At 42.1% G+C, this 20,472-nt stretch overlaps 1 protein-coding gene across 2 annotated transcripts in view; it reads right to left on the reverse strand.

The window, feature by feature from the left end:
• Positions 1-214: 214 nt before the first annotated feature.
• Positions 215-20,472, reverse strand: part of SH2D4A (SH2 domain containing 4A) — a 123,956-nt gene continuing 103,698 nt past the window's right edge. For both annotated transcript variants that reach the window (XM_075849846.1, XM_075849845.1), the window contains 4 exons: positions 18,826-19,030; positions 13,977-14,116; positions 2,219-2,439; positions 215-622 (listed from right to left, as the gene is read on the reverse strand). In XM_075849846.1, coding sequence (XP_075705961.1) covers positions 530-622; positions 2,219-2,439; positions 13,977-14,116; positions 18,826-19,030 — 659 coding nt within the window. In that variant the 3' untranslated portion in view covers positions 215-529. The remainder of the gene's footprint in view (positions 623-2,218; positions 2,440-13,976; positions 14,117-18,825; positions 19,031-20,472) is intronic.

Here is a 20,472-nt window from a genome sequence, read left to right on the forward strand (position 1 = left end):
GGGATGGAGAGGATGAGGAGGAAGGAAACCAGTGAGGAATTAATACAGAAAGTATATAGGAAACTTGTATAACTTTTCACTATACAAAGAATAACATTTATTTGCTGAAACCGGATTACCTCTTTAAACACAAACAAAAAACACTTGACATATCACATATCAATTTATTTTTCATAAAATGTTTTTAAACAAAATATTTTTAATGAACTGTACAAATATAACTATGTGTAGTTGCTAAGAAACATGAAGCATGATTCTGTAATGTTTTCAATTATATTTATTTTAAAATATCAAACTTCAGGTCCCGTCCAAACCATCTCTTTAAATTTTATGTACACATTTTTCAACAAACGACAAGTTGATTTTTCACATATTTTCCATATCAGCTGGGAATATCTTATATATAAGAACCACTTTTGTACAATAGAACGTAACTTGGTGGCCTGTTCCTGTTACAAAGCTATAGAGATAAGAAGGTGCATAAAACAATTCATTTGATCTCATAGGCAGTGAGTAAACGTCCAGCTCTTCACTCGATGAGGTCACAGTAATCACAACTGTTCTTGCGCTGGCCACAAGGGTACAGTAGAAGCTCCTTTCCCAGTGATGTAATGGGCTCAGTCTGTCAAAAATAGCAAACAAGAAAGATAAAGATGCTGGACTATACTCAATTTGTCTTTAAAGGGAACCTGTCACCAGCATTTTAGCTATAAAGCCAGCAATACCTGGTGAAAGTGGGTGAAAAATCATTGTCATCTAAGCTATAAATATGTTCTAAGTAAGCTCTGTAGCTTTAGTATTCCGTTTTTCAGTGGTCCCAAGCCATATGCAAATGAGCAGAAAAGAGTCAAATCTTCATCTGAAAAGAGTCAGATTTTCATTCCTCCAGCATCTCAGAGTGGACTCCACCTCCTTCTTTTTGATTGACAACTCCTTAGCCAGTCAGGGCCAGACAGGTGGTGGCAGTGGGCGTGGTTAAGAAGCTGCATCCCAGAGGGAAAAATAATTACCATAAAAGGCGGGAAAAGTTTAAACGACTATATTTACAGACAGAGGAGGACTTCAGGAAAGAAGAGAACAGGAACGAACTCTGCACAGCTGCGGCCATTGAGGGGTCAGGCTAGTTTAACAGGTAAGATGTTGATGACAGGATCCCTTTAAGAACCTACATAACACAATGAAAGAATGCGCAAAGAAATTCCCTCTAATTTTCATCCCGGAATATTATATTTTTCTAACATAATTACTTCATACACATTAAATGTCATAAAAAAATCTTACAGTTAATTGTGTACATACTGTAGGTAAAACCTGTATACTGTCAGTGTAGCAGATTGTGTGTATGGCCAGTTCAGTATGTTCACAATTACCGTTGTATTTGATTTTTATGGAAGGTTTATAATTTTTTTCTGTGGTTATTCCAAGCTGCGACATCGGGCATGGATATGCAGAATAGCTTTTTTGCGATTACTGTGGCTGGCACTTATTGGGACACTGTGGCTTGCATTTTGGAGGCACTGTTAAGGATTATGGCTGGCGCTTATAGGAGCTGCTTGTGAAATTTAGAAGGGCGCAGACTTTCACTCTTCGGCTTAGGTCACTTAACTGGTACAATGTGGATGCTTAATCTTGGTTACATGGGACACTAGCTGTCTTTATTACGGGGGCACTGTGGCTTTCCGGGCATATGTATATTATATATCTCATGTGTTTTTCAGAATGTTGGTGGGTATGAAATTACAGCTGGAATCTGACTGGATGCTATGGAAAGGCCTTCAATGACTATTTGCATTAATTTCCATAAATATCCATTTTTTATACTATTTTATGGCTTTAAAAAATAAACCACTCTACTGGAAAGTAGGATTTCATTGTGACATCCCTCCCTCTAAAGCTTGTCACTGTGTGCTGGAGGCATGTGCTATCTTTCTGTATGATATTTTTGAGAATGAGAACGGATTTGTTCATTTTTGAAAAGAAAACGAATAATTTATTGTTTTGAAGAACTTCAAACAAAGAAACCTGATCTTCCATCTATTAAGATGAACACTTGAATGACTGATTGTTTTTTTTTTTTAATGTAAGTATAGTTTATTACGTAGTACAATGTATTTTAATTGTACTTGCAGAAGATTGGAAAATTTCTTAGGTTAAAAGATACGAACAAGTCTGTACATGAAGATGTGTAAACACAAAGTCTGTATTACAATTGTCTTACCTTGTGATACTCAACAAGGTCAGCCAGAGTGGCGTGCTGGAGTTGATCTACTCCCAAGAAGCTGTATGATGTGGCAGAAGCATCTATGAGAAAGTGCATGTATCCGTCTTCATAACGGTAGGTGAGGACATACCCTTGGATCTTTTCACTTACGCGAAGAAGAAAACTTCCCGGTACTTCGTTCTGCAATAAGTCCTCCGATTCAATTCTAGATATGATACCTGTTGGCAGAAGAGCATTAACAGTTTGTGCTTGGGTTTACTGCTATAAAAGCATGTGCAGTAGTGGTGAACACAGTCTACCCTAGGCCCATAGGGCAGAACCCTTAAGGGTAATTACTTTCTAATTTATTTAATTTACCCAAATGTGGCATCTTCTCTTGGTAATAACCATTGGAAGTGCCCATATCATCTCCACCCATACTTATCAAAAAACTGCTCTTAGGCCAAGGACTTTCCATTGTTGGAGATTTATTTTAATAAAGTTTTAGACCATTTGACAGAGCTTCCAGTTTGGAGTAATGCCCCTATAATTTCTGTTCGCACCCCTGAGGGGTTGGCATTGGCTGCGTTTAAACAACATGATTGGACCGAAAGTCCTGCATTAAAGAGGCTCTGTCACCAGATTATCAAATCCCTATCTCCTATTGCATGTGATCGGCGCTGCAATGTAGATAACAGTAACGTTTTGTTTTTTTTAAACGATAATTTTTGGCCAAGTTATGAGCTATTTTATATTTATGCAAATGAGCCTTTCTAATGGACAACTGGGCGTGTTTTCTCTTATTTCCAACTGGGCGTGTATTGTGTTTGTAACATCTGGGCGTGTTTACTTGTTTTACTAGCTGGGCGTTGTGAATAGAAGTGTATAACGCTGACATATGATCCTGACAAACACTTCTATTCACAACGCCCAGCTAGTAAAACAAGTAAACACGCCCAGATGTTACAAACACAATACACGCCCAGTTGGAAATAAGAGAAAACACGCCCAGTTGTCCATTAGAAAGGCTCATTTGCATAAATATAAAATTGCTCATAACTTGGCCAAAAATGATCGTTTTTCAAAAAAACAAAAAACTTTACTGTTATCTACATTGCAGCGCCGATCACATGCAATAGGAGATAGGGGTTTGATAATCTGGTGACAGAGCCGCTTTAAGGAAACACAAGGTTTTGTAATTATACAAAATGACCACCCCTTGGCATGGAGGAATAATAGCTGGAAATAGAAAAAAAAGGGTAAGACAGAGGTAAATCAGGAGAATCTTTTTTGTACATACTTTAATATTCATATAAGAATGTTTAGGGCAGTTTCAAGATTCATGTGATAGTTACACTTTAAAGGGGTTATCTGGGTTTTTAAAATTAATGGTCTATTCTTAGCCATCAATATTAGATTTGTGGAGGTTGGGCTCTCGGAGCCCGTTCCGCTGTTTGAAGGGGCCCCTTCATTGTTTATATGGTTTCTTTCTTGTTCATACCTGCATGCGCTGTTACATTTGTAGCGGCTGTGCAAAGTATTGCACCACTGTACCATTGATGTTAGACTGACTTGCAGATGACTCCCAGCACAGTTCTTATAAATGTATGACCCCCATCGAGTGTTAGACTGAAGCATGTAGTAGATTTCTAAATAATGTGCTACAAATAATGTACTGTACATATATTAAATATGCTACACATGCAGCAAATGTGAAATTAGGATCTGATCTCAAGCATTTGTGGGCATAAAATGTGGGCCTAAGACACCCTTGTCGACATTGCCACACCCCACGGTTAGGCCACTTTCACACAGTGCAGATTTGTTCAGTATTTTGCATCTGTTTTTTTAATCCACAACCAAGAATAGAACCTAAACACAGAAAAAGTACAATGGATTCATATGTTTTTTCGATGCAATCATTGTTTTGGCTAAGGGCATGGCCCGACGTGGCGTATTTCTGCCGACACTGTCCGCATCAATGGCGCACATAATCTGCGTTGCAGATTCCGTTGCATTTTTGCCTAAAATGTGCAGGAAATTGATGCGGATTAGCTGTTGCGTATTCAGGTGAAGAGTACTTCCTGCTGTCTTTTAAAACATTTCATCTCAGTCTGGCTATAGACCTTGAAACACATAGGTCCAGCCAGAATGAAGAAATATCCTGTTTGTAAAACCAATACGCAACGCAACACACATAACATCTGCGGATTTCATTGCAGAATTTTGAAACTCCATTGAAGACAATGGAGAAATTCTGCAATAAGTCCGCAACAAGTCCGCTACACGTCCGCAACAGCCAGTGTATGCTGCGGACAACAAATTCTGCACCGCAGCCTATGGTACGCAGCAGAGTTTTCCACCACGTGTGCACGAATCTAACTAAAAAGGTGTGGAAACCAATGGAGAAAATGTCCGCTGCGGATTGCCGCAACGGAGTTCCAGAGCAATTCCGCCACATCTGGCCATGCCCTTAAAACTATGGATGAAAAACCCTGACCAAATCTGCTCTGTGTGAAAGTGACCTTAACCTGACGTTTCCAATGCCCATATAATACTACCATATAGTTCTCAAAAATAGTTCCATAACTGCCACCATAGTGTGATGCTATGCCAAATAATACTACCATACAGTACCCACTTAATACCACCATACGTGCCCCAATAATAATAGCATACTGTGTTGCACAATATTGAAAAGAATGCAGCTATAAAGGGAGTCATACATCACATTTTTGCCTCCCAAACCGCTAATACTGCTATATAGGGAAGGATGATGGTTTTTCAAACACACCTACTGTAAGTTGCCCAAGTCAGCCCATCGTGAACCATAAAAAAAAAGTGCTTTTATTCCTCCTGGCGCCGTATACAAATGAGCACTGAAAAGGCGCGCCATTCAGGAAGTGTTTCTGCAGATACCACGTAGAATGCACCTAACTACCTAGAACCGGAGAACGTAATGCCTTTCTGTATGATCTTATTCATGATCCTTGGTTAACTCCTTTAGCCCTTGTTTGTAGGACCTGTGGAGATGGGATCCCGGCACAGGTTCTCTCCACTAATTAAAATAAGGGATGTAGCCAAACTTGTCTGGGCCCCCTCTCTCCAGGGGCCCAATAACATCTATATAGTTTGCCACTATGGTACATACACCCTTGTATTTATTGTTATCTATAATATTTAATGTTTTGTATTTTATAGAAAGTTTATGTTACAAAAAAAGCTTTAAATAAAATATTTTATTTTAGCATGAAGTCCATCTTTGTAGATGGTGGTTAGAATGGACAAACATCACACTTTCATGATAAACATAAACAGACAGAAAGGTTGGCATAATAGCCCTGATGATTTATCATAGCAGCTCCCGCTTTATCAAACTCATTGCTCCCCAGTGTCGGACGCGTCTCGTTTGCCCTGGATCCTCTCTCCCTACGGTCCGCTCTGGCCGCTGCCTCCCACGCTCCTGGGGCTTTCCTCCTGGTTCTAATGATCAGGTTAGAGCACTTGCTGACTCTGTCCTTCTTAAAGAGCCAGCGCGTGCCAATTCCACCAGCTTTCCTGGGTACATAAGGTACCCTCCCCCATTGCTCAAAGCCTGAGTAACTAGGTTAATACTCGAGCTTGCTAGCTATGCTCTGCTGTGACTTTTATCTAGATTATCTGTTACCAACCCTGCCTGAACTTGACCTCACGACCTGGGGATACTAGCGGCCAAGCCCACATCTCCGTACACAGGTTGAAGGGTGATCACCTATGTATCCCTTAGAATCCACTCCCAAGTTTGGCCCTACGCTAAATCAGTTGGCAACACAATTGGTCCACACTATCCTCTGTTGGCCCTACTTCTACTGGCCACGTGACATGCATAAGAATTGTGTACTATTTGTCAGGGCAGGTTGGAAATGAAAGAAGTGAACTCATTTGCTATGGGACTTTTTGTTAAAACTGTTTTTTGTACAAATGTAAGTAGGTAGAGAATCTGGGAAGTCAAGTTTTACGTAATGTTTTAGAGATCATTTGCTCAAAAAATCAATAACCTACGGTGTATCTCCACATATAGGAGCAATCAGTAATCCATTTGTTGCTGTACATTACCAGTTTCTTATGTTGTTTTATGAGCTTAAAGGAAAAGGTAAAAATGAAATAACATTAAAATGGATGGCACAAGTGTCAAGATTTTTATGTCGCTTTAGATTCTCTATAAATCCACTAGGTGTCACTATATTGTAAGACGTTCAACTTACATTACATACAACCCTACATAGCTACTTACATTTACTTTTCATTTAATAACACTATTCATATTTTTTCAAATGTCGCACATCAAATGCTTAAGCATTTTCGTAGAGGCAGCTGATATCATGGATAAGTTCTCTTTCCCTATGTTTCACTCTACCAGCGATGTAGTAACATTAGACGATAGATACATTGACTGATCTTCATTAAACGGTACATCATGCATGTTTCTGATAAAACACACTTAAATTTAACCATATTCCCTTTCTTTCTATGGCAGTGCCGAGGTGTGACCATCCTAATTCCGGTATTATTCAGTCACCACTGTATGATATATGTACTAATATATACACACACACACACACACACACACACACACACACACACACACACACACACACACACACACACACACACACACCTATCTATCTCACATCTATCTATCTCACATCTATCTATCTATCTATCTATCTATCTATCTATCTATCTATCTATCTATCTATCTATCTATCTATCTATCTATCTATCTATCTATCTATCTATCTATCTATCTATCTATCTATCTATCTGTCTGTCTGTCTGTCTATCTATGCAACATAAAGCAGGGCAGCACTTTAGGGTACATTATGAACACAATGTGCAATGTTTTTTAATAGATGGAAAGTAGACTCTCATAATAATAATAAAATAATAATTTCCTCTGCTGGTCCCTATTCCCCTCCGTCACAGTGTCACATAGTACTAAACAATTTATTTGGTAAAAGCTGAATTTAGGAATCTGCAATACAAGGTGATTATAGAGATACTAGTAACTAAAAACCATTACCTCTCTGTGCCAATCTATAACAATGCTGTATAAGGATATAATGAAATATTTTTCACAATAGATTGGCTAAAAAGCTGCGAATGACAAGAAATGGAATTTCCTATTTACTCTTCTAAAAATGAAAACTTCAAACATTTCTACAAATGTCTATTTTTTAACAAATTTGACTATTGCTCTAACTTCTGATCGATTGATATATACAGTACACAGATGGACATATAGACTGTGCAGATTGTTCAGCCGCACATGGGTCGACGGGGAAGGGGGGTTCACTCCATGTATATAACCTCCATCATCCCTGTATATAACCTCCATCATTCCTGTATATAGCAGCCATCATTCCTGGATATACCAGCTAGGCTGGTATATACAAGAATGATGGGGGGTTATATACTCTTTCAACATACTCTGCAACACTTTCTAAAGCAAACTCCTGTCAGATGTCAGAGAAAAGATTAAAAGCTATGTACACCTTTGTATAAATATATATATATATATATATATATATATATACACACACACACACACACACACACACAGGTGTGTGCGTGCGTGCGTGCGTATTTGGTGCAAATGTCTAATTAGTTTCAATTAAAAATTATTAAAAAAAAATTTTTAAACAATGTTTTTTTATTTTATTGAGTGAATAGAAGATAACATGTTATCAAAATTATTGTAACTTTTTGAGATACTGCTGCTTTGCTGGTGGAACTGATGGGTTCAGTTGCAGCGGGTGATGTGTGTCTCTGACACCTAGGTTCCACCTGTTATCAATCACATCTAAGTTATGAATTTAGGCTTCGTTCACATCTGCGTCATGGTTCCGTTCATGGGTTCCATCAGACCTTTCCGTCAGGGGAACCCGTGAACGGAAATCAAACGGAAACCAAAGCTTTACATTTGCATTACCATTGATTTCAACTACGCTTTTGATTCTACCGAAAAAAGGAAACCTTACTGAACGGAGACAAATGGAAACCATTAGCAACAGAAGCGTTACCATTGAAATCTATGGTTTCCGTTTGGTTTTCGTTCATGGGTTGCCCCAACGGAAAGGTCTGACGGAACCCATGATTGCAAACCCAACGCAGATGTGAACGAAGCCTTAGATGTGATTGGTAACAGCTCGATCCTGCGTGTTACATGCCTTGGGGGGGGGGGGCGCACTGGTTTGGGGCCCACTCAGATATGTTTCACACCCCCCTGTGATAAACCCCTAGCTACGCCTCTAAATTAACCCCTTCACTGCCCTAGGCAACCAGGGATCTTATCATTAATCCATTTCCCTGCCCTAGCCCTCCAGCCATGTTAGCATTAACCAGTTCACTGCCTTAGATCTGTGGCCACCCCTTAATATATATTTATTGTCCGAATTTAAGTTATTGGTGAAATTGCTCTTTAATGAGTAGGTAAAAAATAAGTCAGGCCTGTCCAATGGATGTTATATGTCCAAAAACCCTAATACAAAAGCAAATTATTAATGAAAGAATAACCACAAGCTCCAGCATTTTATGTTTATTGAAATGTTAACCTTTTCATAATACACTATAAAATAATAAAATCTGAATCACCTTTTATCTAGAAATACCTACATAGACGACAATATAACAATAAAGCACAACTCAATGAGCTCAACTCATTTGCCTTTGCTCTTTCCCTGACAAGGCCAATAGCTATTATGGTAGTAAACGCCATAAGAGGACAAAAAGCTATAGAAACACCTGCAGCTGATGAGAATATTATCATATACCATATGGCCTTTAAATGAATGTATATAAAGAGTCTATGGTACACTCGTGAATAATAAACGCAGTATCTATGAACTATACACATTTATACACATTTATGGGTGGAATATTATACCGGTGACCATTATACATTCCAACATGACATAAGATTTAAAGGGGATGTCCACTGCCGGACAATGGATAGGTCATCAGTATATCATCGGTGCGCGTCCTACATCCGGACCCCGCACCGTTAAGCCACCCCGGCTGCCTCCGGGCACCGGACGTACATGCTGGAGGCAGTTGGCTCCGGCCAAAGAATAGCGACTGAGCTGCAGTTCTGCAGCACGGCCGCTATGCAATGTACGGAGCCAACTGCTTCCGGCTCCGTACATCGCATACTGTGCAATAACATCCGGTGCCCACAGGCCACTGGAGAAGCGGATCAGTGTGGGGTCCGGGTGTCGGACCCACTCCGATGATATACTGATGACCTATCCGGTGGATAGGTCATCAGTTGTCCGGTAGTGGACAACTACTTTAAATGATTTCTTTTGCATCCCCCTTTTTTCTAGAACTTGCTTCCTTTCCAACCCTCTATACCTTCAAACACAACCAGAAAATTCTACTCTCCTGGCAGCTTTTTTCCCTTAACTGCTGTTGCAATACTGATAAAAGCAGCAAGACAACCAAACTTTTTCCCTACCTCTGATGAGCCCCTTACTCCCCTCCATACTCCTTACAGATTGAGAGCTTGTACAGTCAAGACTCTGGTCACACTACCATCAAGGCTTTCGCTTTTTTAACATGGTATCTTTTCAAATTAATTCCAATAAATCCTAACTAATCCTAATGACTTATAATGGGGTCTGTTAGGTTTTTTCATGGCAAGAATAGCACCGCAGACAATTCTTGCTGCCAAACACAGTGGACATGTCTGTACGGAACCCAGCGCCAGTGTATACAGAGTTTATTAACACTTCAAGGACGGGGCTAATTTTGCCTTGAGGACCAGAATTTTTTTATTTTTTTTTCCTCTGCATCCCGGCAATCTTTACTTTTTTATTTTTTGCCCAACGTAGCTGTATGAGACTTTTCTTTTTTGTGGGATGAGTTGTTCTTTATATAGGTGCTGTCTTTTGGTACATTTACATGAGTACACTTATTTTATTTACATATATTTTTATTTTGGCAAAAATGCAGAAGAAAAGCAGTTCCATTGCATTTTTGTTTTTCTACAGCATACACCGATCATTATAAATGATGCTATAAATTTATTGTGCAGGTTGTTAAGGTCATGGCAATCCCAAATACGTGTATATTATTTTATGTTTTGGAACTTTAATTTTAATATTCCATTTATCTAAATAATTTTTTTGAATCTATTTTGAATCTATTTTTTTAAATCTATTTTACTCTTTTTTTATAATCCCATAGGGGGATTTTTACATTTTATTGTTTAACTATAATAGTACACAGGCAGTTGTTAGGGCATACCTCAGTATGCCCTAACAGGAAATATGGTCAGGCTCTGTCACCAGATTTTGCAACCCCTATCTGCTATTGCAGCAGATAGGCGCTGCAATGTAGATTACAGTAACGTTTTTATTTTTAAAAAACGAGCATTTTTGGCCAAGTTATGACCATTTTTGTATTTATGCAAATGAGGCTTGCAAAAGTCCAAGTGGGCGTGTTGAAAAGTAAAAGTACAACTGGGCGTGTATTATGTGCGTACATCGGGGCGTTTTTACTACTTTTACTAGCTGGGCGTTCTGACGAGAAGTATCATCCACTTCTCTTCAGAACGCCCAGCTTCTGGCAGTGCAGACACACAGCGTGTTCTCGAGAGATCACGCTGTGACGTCACTCACAGGTCCTGCATCGTGTCGGACGAGCGAGGACACATCGGCACCAGAGGCTACAGTTGATTCTGCAGCAGCATCGGCGTTAGCAGGTAAGTCGATGTAGCTACTTACCTGCAAACGCTGATGCTGCTGCAGAATCAACTGTAGCCAGCCTCTGGTGCCGATGTGGCCGACATGATGCAGGACCTGGGGCAGGAAGTGAGTGACGTCACAGCGTGATCTCTCGAGAACACGCTGTGTGTCTGCACTGCCAGAAGCTGGGCATTCTGAAGAGAAGTGGATGATACTTCTCGTCAGAACGCCCAGCTAGTAAAAGTAGTAAAAACGCCCCGATGTACGCACATAATACACGCCCAGTTGGACTTTTACTTTAAACACGCCCACTTGGACTTTTGCAAGCCTCATTTGCATAAATATAAAAATGGTCATAACTTGGCCAAAAATGCTCGTTTTTTAAAAATAAAAACGTTACTGTAATCTACATTGCAGCGCCTATCTGCTGCAATAGCAGATAGGGGTTGCAAAATCTGGTGACAGAGGGAGTTCAAATCCAGTGTAATTGCACATGGCAAAAAGTAAATTAACATATAAACATGGTACAGTTCGAAAAGTCTACTACACAGCGGAAACCCTCTTGGTTGAATGAACACTACCTTTGATTATTCGTTTCTTTTTATGCTTATCCAGCTGTAAGAGGTAGTCATAGTGGCGGGATTCAATTGGCATCTGCGGCCACATGACATGATGGTTTATTGTAAAAAAAAATACAATTAAGGCATATCCACAGGATATGTCAGATAGATGCGGGTCCCACCTCTGGGACCCGCACCTATCTCTAGAACGGGGCCCCTTAAACCCTGTTCTAACTTTCTTAGTTCCCGCTGCCTGCGGGCCACTTATTCATTACATGTTAGGAAATTACGAAAACAGCATAGCTCGCTAAGCTACATTGTTTTCATAACTCCCATAGAATGAAAGGCAGTTACGGAAACAGCGTAGCTCGCGTGAACAGAGAATCGGTTCGTCGGGAATAGAGAAAGGTGGAACGGGGTTTAGATGGGCCCGTTCTAAAGATAGGTGCGGGTCCCAAAGGTGGGACCCGCATCTATCTGACATTTATGGTATATCCTATGGATATGCCATAAATGTCCATGATGTGCAAACCCATTTAAGGCTATATGAGGGAAAGCAGAAGATATCTTGCTGTATGTAGAGTACATTTTGCTCTGGAGTTCTATGATTTTTATGCACACCCCTGCTCTTCGGTGCAGTTTAAAGACATTTGCCCTGAATTTCTGTATTTTCTCTTTGCATTTGTCTCATGTAACTATTCAGAAATGACTGTATAGATTTTTGATACAGTGTGTTATAGTTTCTAGGATAGTGGTAGTTAACTATATGTCTGGTCAGAGTCAGGGGCCTAGCTGAAGGCTCATGGGCCCCGGTGCAAAAGTCCTTTTTGGGCCCCCCAACTTTGCTTTCAGCTGCATCGCTGAGTCTGCTATGTGACCCAACGCTACAGTACGAGCAGCCAGGGGTGTTGCTAAGGTCTTAAAAAATATATGGCAATAGCCCAGTGCCGGTGTCAGCACCCGGCGAATCCGGGCAAGTGACGGGGCCCACTACAATTTGGGGGGACCCACTTTGTCGCCGGTTGCTGACGCTGCCATCATGGCTCGTCCAGGAGTGGAATCCCTGGCCAGAGTGTTGCTGACGGGATTCCGCTTCTAGAGGGAGCCCCTATTTAAGAGGCGGAGTAACTACCGCTGTAGCAGCTATAGCGGCTGCTACGGGGCCTGCGACATGAGGGGGCCTGTGCCGCCTTCTGTCACGGGCCCCCCCATGGCAAGTGGTTTCGCTAGCAGCCGCTATGGCTGCTAAAACGGTAGCGATGCCACATTCAATAGTATCTACTAGCTACAGACTCCCAGGCAGAGTGCTAATAGCGCTCTGTCTGGGACTCAGGCTTTGGGGTTACCCCTGAGATCACTGTCCATATATGGACAGTGATGACTGTCCATATATGAACAGTGATGCCAGGAGGAGAGAAGGATTCCCAGGCAGAGTGCTTTAAGCGGCTCTGCTCCGGGACTCCGTCTCTGGGGAAATCCCTGACATCACTGTCCATATATGAATAGTGACGTCAGGGGCTCCTCCTGAAGTTGAATCCCCGGCCAGAGCATCGTGAATCGGGTTTATTACATAGGCCCCAGTTACTATAGTAAGGGTGGATTTAAACGAACGTGTAATACGTCCGTGCAACGCGCGTGCTTTTCACGCACGTCGCACGGACCTATGCTAGTCTATGGGGCAGTGCAGACTGTCAGTGATTTTTGCGTAAAACTCACGACAGGTCCTATATTTCTGCGTTTTTCGCACATCACGCACCCATTGAAGTCAATGGGTGCGTGAAAATCACGCATGCCACACGGAGGCACCTCCGTGGGACGTGCGCGATTCGCGCAACAGCAGGCAAACTATGATTGCAAACAGAAAAGCACCACGTGCTTTTCTGTTTACAAACATACAAACAGAGTGTCATAATGATGGCGGCTGCGCGAAAAGCAAGCAGCCGCGCACCATATGATCATGACACACGGAGCTGTTAACTGCCTTTTGCGCGCGCAAAACGCTGCGTTTTTTGCGTGCGCAAAACGCACTCGCTCGTGTAAATCCGCCATTACTGTGAATAGATGTGGTGCAGGAGGGCGTGGGCCCCCAGGCCTCAGTCACAATTGCGACCCTTATAGCTACGCCACTGGTCATAGCCACTTGAAAGAACATGGAGAGCCTCTAGCTTCATAGTACAGAGCTGCAGGGACTCCTTTGCGCAGAGGGGAGAAACCATGGCAAATATGTCCAAAGAAATGCTAGGTTTCTGTCTGCTTGGTCTGAACTGGATGTTTCATAGTCCTATTTACTACAATGTAACATCTGGTAAATTGCTGCAGCAGCCAAATAGCCTAAAGGGGTATTCTATAAGTTATCACCTATTCACTGGCAATCAGTGGGAGTTTCAGATGTCGGATCCCCACCGATCTCTTAGTATTATCCAGTGGATAGGTTATAACTTGTAGTAACCGGAATACCCCTTTAATGAATGTACCTTAACCATTACTTACCATGAAACCAAGGTGCCATGTAGGTTCTGGATGCATCCCATCCTGCCTGTAGAGGAAGCTGCTCTTCCTTAAACCATTTGATTATATTCTCACGAGTGCAGCTGGAGTTTAATCTTCTTATGCCCTGTCTCCTTTCAGATCTAAATTATATAAAAGTTGATATCACTAAAACATGTTTGAATAACAGTCTTTAACACCTGTATACACCTTTTTTTTAAGTGACTATCTACAGAATAACCACAGCATTGTCATGTCAGCACCATTTCCTTATCATACAAATTCTACAATTGCATAATACTATGTTCACTTTTTAATTCTGATATACAGTTTATTTATAGACTACTCTTTGGATTCCTTATGGTGCCGGATACCTGCATCTGCTTGACCTCCGTTGCCTGACCTCTGGTTTGTTCAACTACGCTTCTGTAACCCTAGCTGTCCTCAGCAGTACGTTCTTATATTGACTATTTGCGGTCGTTGTCCTTAGCAACTGTACTTGCAACCGATTCCTGTGTATTCTATGCTAGACTTTATCTAGGAAATTAGACATCGGATTAGTTTAGGGAATGTAAGACTTGGGGCAAACTGAGTGCCTTTGATATGGCAGGAAGGAGGTGAAGGGAACAAGTGAGCTCTAATCTACCCACCGCCCTGTCCCTGCCTACTTGCAACGACCCGCCCTAGGCGACGGGGTACAACTTGGCGGCGGTCCCTACGCTGACTAAGTGCAAGGGGATACAAACAGGGAACAAGCAAGGGAAGGGGCAGTAGCCCACGGAACACCGTGAGGAAACGGAGTGGTGAACGAGCCAGTCAGGATCGGAATGTAGTGGAGTATACAAATGCAGAGCACGGAGCAGGAAGCAAGCCAGGGGCAGAGCGAAGCAGGATAAGCGGGAACTGACGCAAGGCAGAAGCAGGCTGGAGCAAGGCAGCAGTGGGGCCAGGAATCCAAGAAGAATAACAGCAATGAGGAAGAGAAAATGGCAGGTATAAATGGACAGGGGGCGGAGCTAACTCCGACTGACCAGGCCGCGATAGGCTCTCCCACTCCTGAGCCTGCCACCCTGATTGGTGGGAGCCGGTGTCAGTCTAAGAGGTCTGGCCTCCGGTATCGACTGATTAATCCTGGGAGTATCCACAGACGTAGTGCCTGGCAGATCCTTTACAGCCTTGGACCTAAATTGCAATCGTGGGAATAAGGGTCTTATAGGTGAATTGTGCTGTCTGGTTGCTTTTCCCTGGTTATCTGGGGAACCACAAAATTGCAATTTCCCTTTTTGTTCAGGACTTAGTTCACAAAGACATAGAGGAATCTATCGTTAAAGTCATTTATCGTCATGGAATGATGGAGCTGTCTGTCCTCTGAAGATGACTAGAGGACAGAGGAAATGCAAGACACAATTGGGCCTCACTTATCAAAACAGATAACAGAAAAATTAAGCTTGTTACACAGGGGCGTCGTTAGCACCGGACCTCCGGGGCCCATGCCACGGATCTTTGGCTCGGTGCCCCGGATCCTGGGGCGACTGCCGCTACAGAGGTCGCAATTGCGACTGGGCCACGGCCCCAGCACCACGTCTATAGAAATTTGGGCTTAGATACAGGGCCCATGTGTGATACTGTCTGGTGGAAGAGGTATCTAAGTTTACCACAAAGCAGGCTTAGATACAGAACCCCAGCAGACAGTAATCTTATACTGTATAAAATGTATGTCTGCTGGGGCCCTGTATCTAAGCCTAACATGTGGTAGATGTAGATACAGGGTCCAACAGACTGTATCACACATGGGCCCTGTATCTAAGCCTACCACATTGTAGGCTTAGATACAGGGCCCCAGCAGACAGTAATCTTATACTGTATAAGATTACTGTTTGCTGGGGTCCTGTATCTAATCCTGCCTTGCGGTAGGCTTAGATACATGGTCTGACAGACGGTATCACACATGGGCCCTGTATCTAAGCCTACCACCTGTGTTACTAATATTTTTTTGTGTGTTTGTGTTTTTTTACAGGTTCGGTTGTTGGACTACTTCGATTACAGTTTTTTTTATTATCAATAAAATGGTTAATGGGGGTTGTGTAATTTTTTTTATTTCAATAAAATATATTTTTTCTATATCTTTGTATCTTCTTTTAAACTTAATTTATACCGCCTTAGTAATGGCCGCTGACTGTTTGAAAGCGTCCATTGCTAAGGCAGGTCTTAGTGTTAGGCGGTGCAGAGGCTAATACTAACCCCCATTATTAACCCAGTACCCACCGCCACCAGGGGTACCGGGAAGAGCAGATTACGTTTCATTGCCCGACTATCTGCAGTGATGGACAGGTACTGGGGCAGCCGCAGGCTGGTATTATTAGTCTGGGAAAGCCCAAAAACAGTGTCCCTTCCCACCCTAGTAATGCTAGGCTGCTGCTGTGTTGTATCTGACTGATTAGCAATTTTTTTTTTGTAAGTGGAATAAACGTCGTAGGATCCCCCCCATTTTCATATCTAGCCAGACACAACATAGCAGCAGCAGGCTAGCATTACCAGGGTAGGAAGGGCCACTGTTTTTGGGCTTTCCCAGCCTAATGATACCAGCCTGCGGCCGCCCCAGTACCCGTCTATCCCTACAGATGATCAGGCACTGGATCATACCCAGCTCTTCCTGGTACCCCTAGTGGTGGTGGGTACCGGGGTAATACTGGGGGTTAGTGTTAGCCTTTTCACCAGCTAACACTAAGACTCACTTTAGTAATGGGCGCTGTCAATCAGCCAGCAGCTGTTAATAAGGCGGTAGTAATAAAGTTTAAAAATATACATGGACATAGAAAAAATATTTTATTGAAATAAAAAACCCACACATCCCTCATTAACCATTATATTGAGAATAAAAAAGCCGTAATCGAAGTTGTCCTCGAATCCGACGTAGTCCAACAACCGAACCTGCAAAAAAATACAAATACCCCCTAAATATTAGTAACACATAAAAAAGCGAAACAATTCTTATATTTACCTTTCCTGGGTCCAGCGCTGGAGCCGCAATGTCAACGAGCTGGGCCCTATATCTAATCCTATCATGTGTGACACTGTCTGTTGAGCCAATGCATCTAATGCTATCCATAGCTATAGGGTCATAGTGCTATAGATATGCTGTCTCATATATATATATATATATATATATAAGAAATCCCACAGCACTCCGATATAGCAAGAAAGAAGCTGCAATGTTTCCTTCCTGCTATAGGACCTTTTTCAAGCAAGGGTGGTCAGACAGTAACTCGTCAGCTGCCTGCGCCCAGCGTGAGTACGTCGCTCGGCGCAACAGCGTTGTGTGCCCAGAGTGAGGGAGTGGGACGCGTGCTCAACAGGCAGCACGACACCGAGACACCGGTCACTAAAAAACAGACAGACTACTGTGAGTAGAGAAAAGGTGTGACGATTGAAGTAAAAAAAAACAGAGTGCCTGGAGACACTAGCATTTCTAAAATCATAAAATTAATGACATTTATTCAGGCACTGGCTTCTTAAATATAAAAAGGCCAAAATGGATCATGCCCTATATCGAGTTAAAGGGGGTTTCTCACAAACATGTATCCCTAATCCACAGGATAGGAAATACATGTGTGATCGCTGGGGGTCTGACCACTGGGACTCCCATCAATGAGGAGAACAGGGAACCAAAAGTCCCTCGAAGTGCTCCATAAGAATGGAGCGCTGGTGTGCATGCTTGACGATTAATGGAGCGCTGGCCGAGCATGAGCACCAGCGCTCCATTCTTATGTTTCACTTCGGGGGACATTTTTCCTCATCGCTAGGGGCCCCACTGACTGGACCCCCAGTGATCACACATTTAACCCCTTATCCTGTGGATTAGGGATACATGTGTTTGTGGGAAAACCCCTTTAATTTGTAATATATGATGTTTCAGATCCTTAATTGGTCACGTGCCGCTGCAGCCAATCGCTGGCCTCAGCGGTGATGCTGCCATGAACGTCACGTGACTGCTTAGGCCAGCGATTCACTGCAGCTATGAGGATATTATGCTGTATGGGGGCAGCTATGGAGCACTAACCTGTATGGGGGCATCTGTGTTGGCAATATACTGTACGGGTGCAACTATGGGGGCATTATATTGTGTGGGGGCAGCTATGGGGCATTATACTGTATGGGAGGTACTATGGGGGCATTATTGCGCCCCACACAGTATGTCGGGGCAGCAGTGGGGGCATTATACTGTGTGGAAGGCACTATGGGGTATTATACAGTGTTGGGGGTCAGCTATAGGGGCATTATACTGTGTAGGGGGTTATATGGGAGCATTGTACTGTGTGGGCTGAATGGGCAGGGTTCGAGGTTTGGCCTAACAGGGGAAAAAATTGCTATGCGCGCTGCTTCCGTTGTCCCTCTTTATGAAACTGAAAAGTTGGGAGGTATGCTATTACCCTCTCCTTCAACTGTTTCTTTACAAGTATCTCCATAGATAATATCTATTTTTCCCTTCTCTCTCTCCCATCGGTCTCCGCGTAATAGCTCATTCACAGGAACGTAGCCCACCTCGAACGTGAAAAACTGCAGTTTTCCACGTCCCAGGTGGACACGTGCGGAACGCGTTGTCACGGATCCCCCACAGACTACAGTCTATGGAGGGATGCGTGACACGCAGTAAAATAGGACATGTCCTATTTTTCAAAGGTCGTGTGATTAGCCCCATTGAAATGCATGAGTCCGTGTGACGGCCGTTGTTTTAACGGCTGTCACACGAAAATGATTCACGCTCATGTGAATGAGGCCTAAGACTGAAGAACACCTGTGAACACAAAACATAAACATTACACTATAAGAAAATTTATGTAAATATTTCTACCTGTTTATCCCACAGTTGCTGTTTACTGTTGAAGTTAATTTAGGCTTTGGTGGCAAAAGGGGTCGTTTTATTTCTCCCCCAAAATTTTTGGCTCTTTCTGCTACAGAACCTCTTTCAATGGCCTGCATTGACAATCTTTTGTAGTCATCTCGAGCCTGCTTAGCCATAGACCGCCGCCTCTCATCTGCTGCCTTCGATTTTCTTACTAAAAAAAAGACAAAACATTTTCTTACTAAAAACCCCACATTTGTGAGTATAATAAATACAGCAGTAATGCAATTTAAAATGATATTAAAAAGAATTTTATACATATATATATATATATATATATATATATATATATATATATCTCTCTTAGTACCCGCATTGTGCATCTGCATCCTTTTCTCTCTTAACAATTTGCATTGTGGTAACAGTAGATTAGCACCTGCACATTTATTTCATGTTTGAGGAGATGCTGACTAACCATGCTGTTTCTACTGTTTACTAGATTGTCACATTGCAACCAACAGTATGTTATATGTAAAAAATTATTATGTAATTAAATAGTATTGCATAAGATATCCCATGATTCACTGACATGAATGTGATTTGAACACTAACTAAGGACATATGCTTTCTCATTTCATACATCATATTCCCATTACCATTAATAGCTATGACTGCAGACATCCTTTGATCTTTTTCCTAGCTGTTTCTGGCACAAGATGTTATCAGGAGAACATACAAGATATTCTTTTTCTCTCAATTGGTGTTGCTTTATTTATTTATTTTTATAAAAACTCAATAAAAACTGATTAAACATACTTATAGCATGCCCAATAAGAAGTGCCAAGAGGGAAAATGTGATCACTTTAAGGGTACGGCCACACGGAGCGGCCCTGACACGGTCGCAATGTGGCCAACAACCGCGCTGGCACTATGTAGGAGCGGCTGACAAATACCTCGTTAAGAGGTATTTCGGTTACATACACATGCGCACTGCCGCTCTATTCATTCTCTATGGGAGCGCCGGAGATATCCGAGTGCAGTGTTCGGCTTTTACCGGCGCTGCTATAGAGAATGAATAGGGGGTAAGTTGTTGTAATTTGCAAAATCGTGCGGCCATAAAAGGTGTATTAATTCATGGTCTCTAAATAAAAAACACTGTCATATACTGCCACATTTAAATATATGGTGGTTGTATAAAGGATTGAAGTGATATGGATCCCAAATACGATCATGTATGTGCATGAGGCCTAAAACTTTGAATAAGGCTGTGAGTATGAGATTTGGCCACATGGCAGCCCTATAATGGATTGAGAGGTCTTAGTGAAAGGTGATGTGCAGACTACCTCTAACCCCCCTTTCATCCCGCCTTCCACCACCAATTCGCACTTAGTACATTAACTTGGTTTCTATTAGAGCATCTTAGGCTGGGATTTCATACTGTGGTTTTGCTGCGATTTTGCAAAAAACTTGCCATTTTGCTGCGATTTTGTGGTAAGGCCCCATTCACATCACGTTTGTGCTATCCGCCGAGCGTATACCTTTTTTTTTCATAAAAACGTGGACCATTGAAAGCATATACAAATGTGTACCATTTTCTGTTTACATCAGTGTTTTTTATGGCCTGTACTTTCAGCATATACTCATACGTCGGTATAC

Source organism: Rhinoderma darwinii, chromosome 1 (genome assembly GCF_050947455.1).
Source record: "Rhinoderma darwinii isolate aRhiDar2 chromosome 1, aRhiDar2.hap1, whole genome shotgun sequence".
Taxonomy (NCBI): Eukaryota; Metazoa; Chordata; class Amphibia; order Anura; family Rhinodermatidae; genus Rhinoderma; species Rhinoderma darwinii.